The sequence below is a fragment of the Choristoneura fumiferana genome, chromosome 30, assembly GCF_025370935.1.
Source record: "Choristoneura fumiferana chromosome 30, NRCan_CFum_1, whole genome shotgun sequence".
Classification (NCBI taxonomy): domain Eukaryota; kingdom Metazoa; phylum Arthropoda; class Insecta; order Lepidoptera; family Tortricidae; genus Choristoneura; species Choristoneura fumiferana.
In genome coordinates, this window is record NC_133501.1 from 5,335,799 (window position 1) to 5,350,364 (window position 14,566).

General features: G+C 37.8%; 1 protein-coding gene and 1 long non-coding RNA gene across 2 annotated transcripts in view; both read right to left on the reverse strand.

Moving 5' to 3' along the window:
- LOC141444484 (uncharacterized) overlaps positions 1-4,527 on the reverse strand; it is a 121,072-nt gene extending 116,545 nt beyond the window's left edge. The window contains exons 1-3 of the mRNA XM_074110035.1: positions 4,422-4,527; positions 3,648-3,689; positions 738-782 (exon numbers count right to left, since the gene is read on the reverse strand). Of these exons, the coding sequence (XP_073966136.1) occupies positions 738-782; positions 3,648-3,689; positions 4,422-4,527 (193 nt within the window). The remainder of the gene's footprint in view (positions 1-737; positions 783-3,647; positions 3,690-4,421) is intronic.
- Positions 4,528-5,130: 603 nt separating this feature from the next.
- Positions 5,131-14,198, reverse strand: LOC141444907 (uncharacterized). Its single transcript, XR_012453232.1, has 3 exons — positions 14,130-14,198; positions 10,186-10,248; positions 5,131-5,204 (listed from the first exon to the last, which is right to left on the reverse strand). It is a non-coding gene; the product is annotated as an uncharacterized lncRNA (long non-coding RNA).
- Between the last annotated feature and the right edge of the window lie 368 nt (positions 14,199-14,566).

A 14,566-nucleotide genomic window follows, 5' to 3' on the forward strand; every position in this document is an offset into this window, starting at 1 on the left:
CCCATCAGCCAAATATTTGGTCTACCACCCTAAAGTTGATAGTGTTTGCATGTTTAAAAACAATAATGCCAATAGACGTCTCTGTCAACTTGAAGGTTCATTGGTTTTTGGGGTCTTTTTTTATGTTTTATTTCAACTCCAAATTTGTTACTTTTACGGTCATCCCGTAAAATCCAACGAAAATACAAACTGAAACATGGATGCACAGAAAAAGAGACCAGCGCTGGGAATCGAACCCAGTTCCTCAGCATTCCGTGCTGCGTGCCATACCCCTACACCACCACTGGACAGGAGTCTAGTCTAAACACAAACTTCTCCCATGCACCACACATTTCAGCCTGCTTTTTTCTTAGTCACTTAAGCAGCGACACTAGCGACATCTATGTATTAGCTCTCATCGAGAGAGCTCAACATGCCTTCGGAACTAACCGCTCACTCGGACAAGAGATGTCGCTATTAAGCATCCAAATTAAAATTTGTTGCGTTCGATTTCCAGCGCTGCTCTCTTTTTCTGGGTTTTTTTCCATCCATGTTTCAGTTTGTAATTTCGTTGAAAATTCGACTTTAGCGACACACTTTTTGGCTGACGGTACAATCCTGTGCACGCGACGCGCGCAGTCTAGCCGCTGCTCGTCCTATTCTTAACAGGCGTCCACCCGCTGCCCGTGCCCGTGCAAACTGCGCCAGCTAATTAGACACTTTTTTTATTTTTCTCAATTAAACAAAAAAATACTTACATCCAGAGACAGAGGCATCAATGATGTCACCCAGAGCGAAAATGACTAAAAAAAAAAAGAAAAATAATTAAAAACATGCAAGGAAACGCGACCGCTTAATTTGGTGACGTGATAAAGGTGCGACCAAACCGCTGCTTAAAATAAGCAAACGGTGCGGAATCGCAGTGACGGGCCGTAAACGACAAGACTTTTGTTCGGTAAAGTCCTGACGTTTACGGCACGTCACTGCGATTCCGTATTTTAAGCAGCAGTGTGGAGAGCATGCGATAAAAACGGTGCGCGTACGGTGCGTCACTGCGATTCCGTGCCGTCGCCGTTTTTTAAGCAGCGGTTTAGTCGCACCGTATTCTGCGATGACGATCTCAGTAAAGAAAACGTTAAAGTTTAGGTGATTTTAAAACGAAAATGATTTTCGTAGCGTTGGACGGGATTTGAACCCGCGCATTTTTTTTTTTATACGACTGGATGGCAAACGAGCAAGTGGGTCTCCTGATGGTAAGAGATCACCACCGCCCATAAACATCAGCAAACCAGGGGAATTGCAGATGCGTTGCCAACCTAGAGGCCTAAGATGGGATACCTCAAGTGCCAGTAATTTCACCGGCTGTCTTACTCTCCACGCCGAAACACAACAGTGCAAGCACTGCTGCTTCACGGCAAGATTAGCGAGCAAGATGGTGGTAGCAATCCGGGCGGACCTTGCACAAGGTCCTACCACCTGCAATCCAATATATCACTCAATTATCGTCTTAAAAATATTCTACATACATTTAAGAGTATTAACATGTTATTAATTTATTTCAGTATTCATTTATATTTTCATTGAAGTAATCTTTTAAGTTTTAAAATCACCTTTCGATGAGGACTCTGCTGAGCCGAGGTAAGAGATATCTGTTTCGCCTGGTATTTGAACTCGCTTTACAAATAACTGTCAATAATTAACGACCACATATAATTACCATAACCATTGTTGAATAATTTATTGGTTTGCGCAGCATTGCACGCTTTGCGCAGCTGCGCCAATATTGTTTATTGCAATCAACCTTGAACGGTCGAATGTGACGTACGAAGATTTTATAAAAAAAATATAATTTTTTTTAGTACAGTTAAGGACTAATTAAGCCGTGGTGGCCTAGTGGTTTGACCTATCGCCTCTCAAACAGAGGGTCGTGGGTTCAAACCCGGCTCGCACCTCTGATTTTTCGAAATTCATGTGCGGAGTTACATTTGAAATTTACCACGAGCTTTGCGGTGAAGGAAAACATCGTGAGGAAACCTGCACAAACCTGCGAAGCAATTCAATGGTGCGTGTGAAGTTCCCAATCCGCACTGGGCCCCCGTGGGAACTATGGCCCAAGCCCTCTTGTTCTGAGAGGAGGCCTCTGCCCAGCAGTGGGACGTATATAGGCTGGGATGGATGGAAGGACTAATTCATGAGCCATCATGGAACGTTTTCAAAAGAAAAGCCATTACAGTTTTCCTTGTTTTAATCTGATGTCACTATGACGTTTACTGTGAAATGGTTCCATGGTGGCTCATTAATGAAAGTCCTTAACAATATAAACAAACGAACGCTGCCAGCCGGCGCCCAAGCACCCGATGTACTCTTCCCCGCGCTCGCCATTCGCGCGAAGTACGTTTCGTGGTAGTTTTTTTTTTTCAAATAATGAGAATCCGTGGATGAAAATGACACAAATTATGAATAGTGTTTTTTTACACCGTTAATAATCAAAACACGTAAACTCTAACAACTTGAATTTACTTTTGTGGGTTTTACAGGGTATTGTATTAAAAAAATTAAATATCTTTAGGTAAATATCGTGGATGAATTTGACACAAAATATTTTGGATAACAGATATCAGTATTTTAAAACGTCTGACATCTTTTTAACAAACTGTAATATTCTTTTAGAGTTAGTTGGGCGACATGTTAGGTACTGGTTAAAAATCAGGATTCCCGTGGATGGATATGACACAAAATGCCTATGTACATCAGTTACTGCTCAGATATTAATAAGAAAGTAAAATTTTCGTCTTTATTTTTTTTTTCGTCCAATACTAATGGAAAACACTAATACCTAAATTTCTACTTATGCAGGCACCCAAAATGACACAATTTTTTGTATTAGGTTGGGCAAATCCGAAGCATTATGTCTTGCGATTATCATGCGTTACGATTTCTGTGGTTGAAATTTTAAAAAAACCTAACGAAGAGCGAGAGTGGCGAGCGAGGCTACCGCCTCGCTCGCACGCCCTCGCCCTTCAACCTGACCCGGCCGGATCGGTTCTGCTCCGACTATATCGATCTCGCTCGCTGCGCTTGCTCGATCCGCGGTGAAAAATGTCTATTCATTCGAATCGATTGAATTCAGATTATCACGTCGTACATTATACGTACATTACAGCGCGCGCAATAAATTGTACGCCCTGATAATGCGCGACCATGATAATGTACGTCATGATAATCGGAAGCAATTGCTTCAGATTATCACGTCGTACATTATACGTACATTACAGCGCGCGCAATAAATTGTACGCCCTGATAATGCGCGACCATGATAATGTACGTCATGATAATCGGAAGCAATTGCTTCAGATTATCACGTCGTACATTATACGTACATTACAGCGCGCGCAATAAATTGTACGCCCTGATAATGCGCAACCATGATAATGTACGGCATGATAATCGGAAGCAATTGCTTCAGATTATCACGTCGTACATTATTGCGCGTACATTACGAGTTGTACATTATTGTTTCCCCCTGGTTAAAGCCGCGGGTTCACGGTGGATGCAGGCCTCTGCCAACCGAAGCGACTGGAGGTCTATAGAGGAGGCCTATGTCCAACAGTGGACGTCCAACGGCTGAGATGATGATGATAGTGATAATATTATTATATATCTCTTACCTTTGACTCCAAGTGTGATGACATCGCCGAAGACTCGTATCTCTGCAATAAATAAATAATAGTATTGTTTGGGGATCTAGGAAATGATTATAACGTGAAGATTTTTAACACTCACAAACTTGAGAGAACTCATTATCCCCAGACAAATTTGATGTTTTGACCTAAGTCTGTAGTTCAAAGTCCAAGTCAAAATATCTTTACTCTATTTAGGCTATAACAAGCACTTATGAATGTCAAAAAAAACTACCACCGTTAATAATATGCCTATATTGAAATGTTCATAACCGTCTACACACACACATCACGCCTGCATTCCCAAATAGGGTAGGCAAAGCCCACGAAACGTTACCGCTTCGGAGCCACTTTTACCGTCTAGGGATAAAAAAAAACCTAGGCACTTGTGATGAGTGCATTTGCAGATCATATTTTAGAATAACATTCAAAAAGTACATGAGATATCCAATAGAATTATATTATTTACTAGCGACCCGCCCCGGCTTCGCACGGGGAAACTTCGATGAAAGGTCTCTAAGCAAAAGCACAGCTCCATTTTCCAAAAATTACACCCGTGCGAAGCCGGGGCGCGTAGCTATGAATCATAATAATATAAACCTTCCGTAAAAAAATATGTAACTGATGGTGAACATCTAGTGAAAACCGCATTTAAATCCGTCGCTTATAGTTTAAAACATCTAAGCGTACAGACGGCGGGAAGTAACCTTATTTTATACTATGTAAAGATTTTCTTTTAATACATAAGAAAATGTTACTTACTCAAGTTCAATATCTCCGTTAAAACATTTTTGACCACGTTTGTAGCACCTGTAAAAAATACATTAATCAAAAGATGTTTCAAATAAACTAATGTTGTAATTTTCATTTCATAATGATATTTTTTCACACCTCTCCTTAATTGTAAAGCCACGCCATTTTCTATGCTGGTTGTTCTTTGATAATAATTAGTTTTTTTTTTTCAAGTTTCTTAATGCTCGGTGTGAAAAGTTGTATGAGCCACTCGGGAGCAAAATTATTTTCATCTTGGGCGTTAACACTTGAATCCCTCATCACGCTCAGGATTCTACTTTATTCTATTGCAGAATCCTTCGCTACATTCTGGATTCAATATACACCCTCACCGTAAATACACCATTTTGCTCCCTTGTGACACAAATAACTATTTGTGATTTTGCTTTTGATTTTGTTACCGAATAAAAATATTTCAATTTATTCTTGTACGAAAGCCCTTTATATACAAAAATACAGAAAGAACACAATTCACAAATTCCAGCTTTTGCAACAATATACAATGCAATAATATTTATTTATTTCCAGATAAGATGCATAAAAAAGTCATTAGTTTATTTCATTGTTTGATTTAATGTTTAAACTAAGCTCTAGACAATAAAGTACAAACTTATTTTTTGCTGGTTTTTAAATTTATGCGACTCAGTGCGCGAATCCGTATAATGTGACTAAGTAATATTTGTACTCACCCAAAATGTTTCCGAGCAATGATCCAATAGTATCGCCTAGGCTGCTTTTTTCAATGTGAAAGCCCTGCGGAATTTATATAAATATATCTATAGGGTAGCCCAAACAAGGTACAGTCACCAGCATTAATATCTGCCGCAGCGGAGCGTGCAAAAATATCTGACGTCCTTCCGGCCCTAGAAATAAAGTCTTAACAGATATTTATGCACGCTTGTTGTGTCGGATATTGGTGCTGGTGACTGTACCAATATATCGTCACCACTTTAAAAAACGGCCAAGAGCGTGTTGGACACGCCCAAAATAGGGTTCCGTAGCCATTACGAAAAATTAAGTAATATTTTTTAAAGGTTTTGTATTTTATACGGAATCTTACATAGTTTAGGTATATTTTATACCTTAGGCTACTATTTACTCTTAAACTACTAATAATTCTCAAGCAAACTTAGCCGTTATATTTTTCCTTGATATTTTTATATACTTACTACCATCCTGAATTTTTTCAAATTTTTCCACCCACCGGCTTAAATTTTTGAGGGGGGGGGGACACCCGGTTTTATTGAAAATTTAGGAATATATTTCAAGACTATCCTGTCCAGCTTAAAAAAAACCTACGTCTGAATAAAACAGACGGGAGAATATTTTTTGAAAGTTAGTCACTAACATTTGTAGAAGTCTTTTTACTTACATATTCTTTGATTCAATAAGGGCCCCAGTACACTCTAAGAGCATAATGCGTCCCCTTACGACCAGAATCGCTTAAAGTCACTTTTGGGCAAAACTGAGTTAAGTATATCGTTAGAATGTACTTTCCAAGATCTACATGCTGTTGAAACCCGTTTTACTGTACGATACTCCAATACCGAGTTACGTTTTTCTTAAGCTCACTTAAAGCCGATTTTTAAGAAAATCAACAGCCAAAAACAACTACGCGTTGGTTAAAGAGCATTTTTTTTTATTTTACAACAGCAAAAATATTTTAATGTCAAACAAGCGATTTTGGAATGTTAAGATTTCAATAAAAATGCAATTTGAGTACTGCCTAAAAGTGCTAAAATAATGTTAGTAGGTTTCGCCTGTTGAGCATTACTTTATATTTCAATTATTGCAACAGCGAAAACAAACTAAATATAATATAGGCGATATTGCTTGTAACAATGTTTGCTTCGACCATAAGAAGCGCTACAGCCAAAATCGCTTAAGTATCGCTTAGACGTTTCGCGCTGTATTGTAAAGTAGTGTGCACTTTGTGTAGGCTAGCTTAGTCGGTTCGTACACGCTTAAAAGCACGATCCATAATAAGTAATTTTCAAAAACTTATTTAGGTAATTATAGATATGTTCACTAACGAAAGTCTGCCCCTCCACATTCTATAATTGTAATTGTACCTAAACGTATCCGTACGACAAGTCTATGTGTGCGTAGCTCGAACTTGTCCTCGTGGCTTCAGTCGCAAGCGTACCGTCAGTCACGCACACTAAGACTAAGACAATGTGTAAGTACTTAAGAGGTTTTCTCGTGTACATTAATAATTAGCTGTGGAGGGGCGCGCCTTCGTGAGTGAACAGATCTATGTATAACAGCGATTCACTTGCCGTAATTTAACAGTGTTTTTCTTTCAGGTGACGATAAGGAGCATGGATATTCAGGTTTCGATGAACTAAATAAGCCGCGTATCCACTAGAGGCAGCCTCGGGCCGAGCGGCTGCCTCGCTCCGAGGCCGCGCAAGTGGAGACGCTGCCAAAGGCACGGCTCAGACTGAGGCTCCTTTGAGCACGGTCAAAAAACCGACAAAATATGGCTCGGCTCGCGGTGCTCGGCCTGAGGCTGCTCTAATGGATACGCGGCTATAGAAAAAACATATAACCAGATCCAACAGACCGTCAAAATGAACCGTGATTGTCATTTAGATAACCTACTTATTTACTACTTCGTATCGTAGGTACGTCGTATCAATGAAAAGCTTATCACGGCATAAAACATTTACGTAGTCACACATTTTCATTGTTCTTGGCTTAGGTAATATTAATTATCCATGGCTGGTTTGAGTAGCCACAGCTAAGACAAGCAGTGATGAAGAAGAAGACTGATGATTATTACCATTAAGGTTATTTTTCATCACTGCTTGTCTCAGCTGTGACTACGTCCGGCACATGCTCAATAACGTCTTCATCACAGGCCAGTGCAACCAGCCATGGTGAATCTCCGGTATAACATTTTTTTTGTAAAAAGTCATTAAATTTTTATTTTTTTAGCTGCGCTTATTGGCAGTGGATTAGTGTATAGCTTTTTAATGCAGGTAGTTTAAATTCCTCTACTGAAAGAGGTTCAACAGAGTTTGGATTCGATTTTCTGTTGCCTTGTCTTGTTCGACGGTTGGTTTGCAAAGTTACAGGCCTGGTATCAAAACTCAAAAAGTCAGACGACATGTCGTAATTGATAAAAATATATAATATTAAGCCAAGAACAATGAAAATGTGTGACAACGTAAATGTTTTATGCCGTGATAAGCTATTCAATGATACGACGTACCTACGATACGAAGTAGTAAATAGTAGGTATCTAAATGACACTCGCGGTTCAGTTCGACGGTCTGCTGGATCTGGTTATACCTATGTTTTTCTATTTAGTTCATCAAAACCTGAATATCCATGCTCGTTATCGTTTTGATGAAGAAGAAGACTGATGGTTATTACCATTACGGTTCTTTTTTCATGACTGTTTCAGTGGTTACTTTGAGCCTTGAGACGCTAAGTGCCTTTTTATTAAAATGTTTGAATAAAATATGTTTTTTGTTGTATGCATGTAATCAAAAGTTCCATAATTAAATGTATTAAGCAGCACATATGATATTAAAGGAATAACGTAATATATCTCGCATATACTAGAAATATACTACTATATTTAAGACTTTAGCTCGCTAGTTTTAATTTATTTATATTTTTGGGCTATTTGGTACCTATTTGTTGAAATAGATTGATGGAACTCTTTCGAAAAATACAAGTTATATGTCTTTGAATGATAAAAACAAAACAGAATAATGCTACATTGCATATAAGATAGAAAAACAGAAAAAAAAGCCTAGAGTCAAAACATCTTAGAAATATTTTGCACTTTTAAGCGCGCTTAAGAGGTAAATTCCGATTTGTTTACAGCCAATACCTCTTATTTGCGCTGAGACTTAACTAAAAACTTAAATTGTATAAACATGTAAGCATTTTAACACTGTATTCGGCGAAAAATGCTTCAATTATGGACTTAAAATGATAGTTTATCCAATATATCTGCGTAAACTTGCTAGTTTAGAAGATAAAAAAAAAACGTGTCTACAGGCAAAATCGCTTATCTGCAGTACCTTTTGAAGAAAAGCCCTATTTTAACCTACTCGGCGCGAGTTTAGAGTAAATAACATAGCCCTATCCTATTAAGGGATAAATTATCTAAATAGAAACACAGAGACGTTTTTAGTATAACTAGCTTTTATAGGTTTTTAGAGCATGCAAACCTTTAAATGCGTTTTTCTCGAAACTACATTTCATGCAGATAAGCGATTCTGGTTGTAAGGGGACGAATGTATTATCCTATCCTACTAATATTATACCTAAATGCGAAAGTTTGTGTGTGTGTGTGTTTGTTACTCCCTCACGCCAAAACGGCTGGACGGATTTGGATGAAATTTGGTATGTAGATAGCTGTACATCTGGAATAACACATAGGCTACTTCTTATCCCGACATTCTCACGGGATAGGGATAAAATCTCAAAATAAGAACCGCTGGGCTTAGAGTTATCAAATTTGGCATGGTTGTTTCTAATGCAACGTGAATGAAAACCATGATGTAATTATTGGGAATTCCCACGGGAATTTTGTAAAATCCCAAAATTTCAATCGTAAGGTACCGCATCGAATATTTTACACGTGAGAAGCCGCGGGTAAACAAAAGTTTGCCATAACTCTTTTTTTCTCTGAATCCTTTGATTGTTCAGAATTGTAAAACAAACCTTATCTACCAAAAACCAGCCGAAAACCAGCGTTACTGCACATAATGTGCGGCAACACATGCTGAGTGGAGACCCTTTTGGTATCCTGCCGTGTCACCTAGTAACATAGTTTTAGTGCTAGTTCTAGTCTTAGTTTTAGGTGGTACATTTTGGAGCCAAATAAACTTTTCTTTCTTTCTTCTTTTCTTTTTCTTTCATCTAACTCTAGAGCCCTAACCTATAGTCCCGCGTTTCTGATAAAAAAAAATCGGTAACTCGGTAAAACTCGGTAAAAAAAAATTGTCTAAGGAAAACCGTGCCGTGAAACCTGCCGTGGGAAACCTCGTAAGTAACAAAAACTTTCAAAAAACGTTTTTACTATTCATGAGAAAATCATGTCGCACGTCCGCATTTAAAATAAAACACTATGAAAATTTTGTTACTTGCGAAGTACCCACACGGCAGTGACGCATTATGACTTTCAAAATTTATGCGACTCAATATGCACCAGCGCTAAAGCTTTCTAAGATCAGCGGTGCCGTCATATAGCGGCCATTATTGATACCGCTCCTCCTCCTAGAGCAGGGTTTCTCAAACTTATGGCTCCACGTACCCCTGGTAAAGTTTCTAGACGACAGCGAACCCTACCTCCCCCTCCCCCAAAGAAAGTAATAAAACTGGCTGCTGGAGAAACTAAGTTTATTTTTATATCAATCATCATGATAATATAATGTATATTATTTATTTCAATAAAAGGTAGCAAATATAGGTAAGAATCTAAGAATCGTCTTGCCAACGAAAATACAAACAAATAACAAACAAATAAGTAACAAATTTGGAGATGAAATAAAAAATACTCCAAAAACCAATCTTAATCATCTTGCCAGTCTTGCAGCCACCATCACGTAAACCTTGTCGCGAACCCCCTACCGTCGAATAGCGAACCCCTACCCACTTTGAAAACATTTTTTTTACATAGAGAACGTTCTGTGACGTCATTCACCGCTTATTAGTCGCTATAATTACGGCACCGCTTGTCCTAGGAAACCAAAGACTTTCATATACTTACATTGTTTAGAATGCCTTCGATGAGTGGTCCAGTCGGGGCTGGGCTCGCCGAAGCGGCAACGATCTGTAACAACGATTAACACAATAAGTTATATTGAAAATACAAACTGAAATATAGATGCACAGAAAAAAACAGAAAAATAAGACCATCACTGGGAATCGAACACAGGTAATCCGTACCGCGTGCTATACCGCTACACCACTGATGGTCAACGGTACCGACACGAATTTCCCCTATGCGTCTCATATCTCAGCTTGTTTGTTTCTTACTTAGTCACTTAAGCAGTGACGCTAGCAAAAAAGCCGTCAAAGTAAAAATTTGGAATTGAAATAAAAAATACAAAAAGATTCCAAAAAAACAATCTTACAATAAGTTATGTTAGTGTTTTAATACAAGTCTTACGCTAATCACACATTTTGTTGACTGTACTTGTACTCTCATCCAAACTGCATTAGCGTACCAAAATTCAAGTCAATGCCAGTAACCGTTGAAGAGTTCCGTCCTGCGGAGACGACCCTGGCCGGCCCACCAGAATTGACTACCAGATTAATGTATCGTCACCGGACTTACGTCAGTATGCCAAATTTTAAGTCAATCTGACAAAGTTAATTTATTTTTAGGATAGTTTAGTGTAACTTCAATTGTACCTTTTTAATTTAAAATAAACTTTGAATTATCTGACAACTGGGAATGGGTCAAAATTAGGTTGCAAGATTTGACCCGCACATATTTACATACATAGGTAATACATAACTAAATTGCAACCTACACATCCTACTTATATAATATTATAAACGCGAAAGCTTGTATGGATAGATGTTTGTTTGGATGTATGTTCGTTACTCTTTCACGCAAAAACTACTGTAGGTAATATATAGGTACCCTGAATTAACATTTAGGCTACTTTTTTCCCGATATTCCCACGGGATAGGGATAAAATCTTGAAATAACAACCGTTGGACTTAGAGTCATGAAATTTGGTATGTAGGTAGCTGGACGACTGAAATAACTACTTTTAATACCCATAAAACCATGCATCCACAGCAGTTCGGATTTACAAAAGGCAGGTCTACTACAGACGCGGGTCATAGTTTAGTTAAATTCATATTGCAAGCTTGGGAGGAATCACATAACGCTATAGGTGTATTCTGCGACCTTTCGAAAGCTTTTGATTGGGTGGACCATGATACTTTAATTTGTAAGTTAAGTTTTTATGGCATTCACGGCCTCGCTTTAGAACTCATTAAATCTTACCTCACACAAAGAAAGCAAACGGTAGCGATTAACGGAACGGTATCGGAGGGATCTGTGGTCGAAATGGGAGTGCCTCAAGGATCCATTCTTGCCCTATTCCTGTATCTTATTTATGTAAATGACCTAACTTATATGGTAAGCCAAAAGTCGGGTATAGTTATGTTTGCTGAAGACACGTCTTTACTGTTCAAGGTTAGAAGAAAAGATACCAACTTCATTGAACCCCATGAAACCCTGTAAATGTATTAAATTCTCGTTGATAAATTCATCTAACTCGAATTCAGTTTCTAATATAAAGTTAAATCGTCAAACTATAGAATTTGTAAAATCAACATTATTTTTAGGAATAACGCTCGATTCTGAACTACAGTGGGGAGCTCACGTCACAACAATCGCGGGTAGATTGAGCTCTGCTGCTTTTGCAGTTTGGAAAATACGGCACGGCACGGTTGGTGTGTTTTGCTTACTTTAATAGCTTTATTTCGTATGGCCTTATTTTATGGGGATCTGCTGCAGACATTGAGTCAAATTTTATTTTACAAAAGAGAGCAATATTAGAGCAATTTATAATTTGAAGCGCGTGAATCTTTTAGATCTTTTTTTAAGGAAACAGGTATCCTAACGCTGCCGTCGCTTTATGTTTTTGAAATAATCATGTATGTAAGGAAGAACATATGTGATTTTCCCACTAACGTCGATAAGCCAAAGGCTACTTAACACACGGAAGCTTAAAGTTCCATCTTACAGACTGGCTAAAACCAAAAAGTCGTTTCAGGGAAATTGCATACGTTTTTATAATAGAATAAAATTCCAAAAAATATTATAAATGAAACAGATACAAAATTCAGATCTTATTGTCAAGACATTAATATCTAAGGCGTATTATAAAGTTAATGATTATATCATGGACAGGGATATTTGGAAATAATTCCGATCCGCATTAGCGATCCCTTCAAATAGCGAACCTACTGTGTTAAAAATAAAGTTGTGTTAAATACTTGTGATTATTAAATATTGTAAATCTGTTAAAAAAAGTATACCTCGTTGTGTTTCTTGCCGGATTCTTCTCAACAGAGCGTTTTCCGAACCGGTGGTAGTTTTTTTTTTACATTCTTAAGTGCTTGTTTTAGCCTAAATTGAAAAAAGATATTTTGACTTTGACTTTGACTTTAACCCGATAGTCTCACGGGATAGGGATAAAATCTCGAAATAACAACCGCTGAGCATACTGACTTTTCATTAAATTTGGTATATAGGTAGCTGGACTTCTAGAATAACACATAGGTTACCTACTTTTATCCCGATATTCCCACGGGAAGGGGTAAAATCTTTAAATTTCAACCGCTGGGTTTAGAAGTTTTGAAATTTTGGACAGTTGTTCTTAAGATTGGTTTTTTGGAATCTTTTTGTATTTTTTATTTCAATTCCAAATTTTTACTTTTACGGTCATCCCGTAAAACCGAAATTGAAAATACAAACTGAAACATAGATGCACAGAAAAAACAGAAAAATAAGACCATCACTGGGAATCGAACCCAGGTCCTCGGTAATCCGTACCGCGTGCTATACCGCTACACCACTGATGGTCAACCATCAGTGGTGTAGCGGTGGGGTAGCGGCAGTGATGGTCTTTTTTTTCTGTTTTTTCTGTTTGTTGTGTGTGTATGTTTCAGTTTGTATTTTCAAGTTGTTCTTAACACAACCTCAATGAAGAATTGAAGATAACGATATAAATTTTGAGATTTCTCAGGGATTTTAATGTAAAATCCCGGAATTACAATTGTAACTACAAGATTGAATAATTTACGCGTGCGAAGAAGTAAAAATATTTTCATCGAACTTTGCCCATAACAATGACTCATCACATCATCATATTCCTATAAGTAAATAATTAATCTGTCAGTTAGATTTTTATAAAATATGGATACGTAGCAGGTTAAAGTTTCAGACGTTGTGAGACGCCGTGAACCACACTCCCGAACTTTGACAAAAGAAATAGTCATGGACGATAAATAACGTCACGGTGGCAAAATTTTAACTTTAAAATGATCATCCCGTCGATACGGACAACTAAGAAGAACGCATTTAAATAAAGATTTCGAATCGACAAGATATATCCAAAATATTCGGATAATGGCGTATATTAGATTTTAAAGATATGGAATAATGTCAGTAATGAAAATGATTGACATGTATATTTAATACGGGTAGTCAAATATTTATGTGTGCGTTCAGAAATTTATTTTGTGTAAACTAAAGAAAAAAGGCGATGTTGTTAATATGTTATCATAATTTTAATGTAGTGTTTTTGCGGGCAGGACAACGTCTGCTGGGTCCGCTAGTTACAAATAAAATACTTAAAAACTACAGTTTAAAATTAAAGAAAAAATTACAAGAAAATAATAATCAAAAAATAATACAGGGATGTACGTGGTCCCTTAGTTGCAAAACTAGCTCTTACTTCTCAAAACTAGTTCGAAATTGATATGCGAAATTACATTTGAAATTTACCACGAGCTTTGTGATGGAAAACATCGCGAGGAAACCTGCATAAACCTGCAGAGTAATTCAATGTGTGTGAAGCTCCCACACTGGGCGCGCGTGGGACTTACGGCTCAAGGCGTCTCATTCGGGCACAGGCCCATCAGCGAGACGGATGATGATGATGATGTTGATTCAAATGAACTCACCAAAGTCAGAAGAACGAGAACCTTCAGCGACATCTTCACCTCCTACTCTAGCAAATTGTTTTTTTTTTTGCCTTATATACTCTACTGACAACAAAAGGCAAGCAAATAGTTACCCAGCTGCTGCGAAATCAAACAGCCAATATGATTCAGGAAAAAATGTTTTTGCCACGTTTTTACATAAAATTTGATTAGTTAAAATATCAACCTGTTCAAACATTCGTTATTTTCACCGATAATTCTAAACATCATTCTGCCCCCTGTAGCACAAAAATTACAAGTGCTACTAATCGACGAGAGAGACGACCGGATGGCCAAGTGGTTAGAGAATCTGACTACGAAGCTTGAGGTCCTGGGTTCGATTCCCGGCCGGGGCAGATATTTGTATGAATAATAATGACTAATGTTTGTTCTCGGGTCTTAGATATTTAATTTGTATT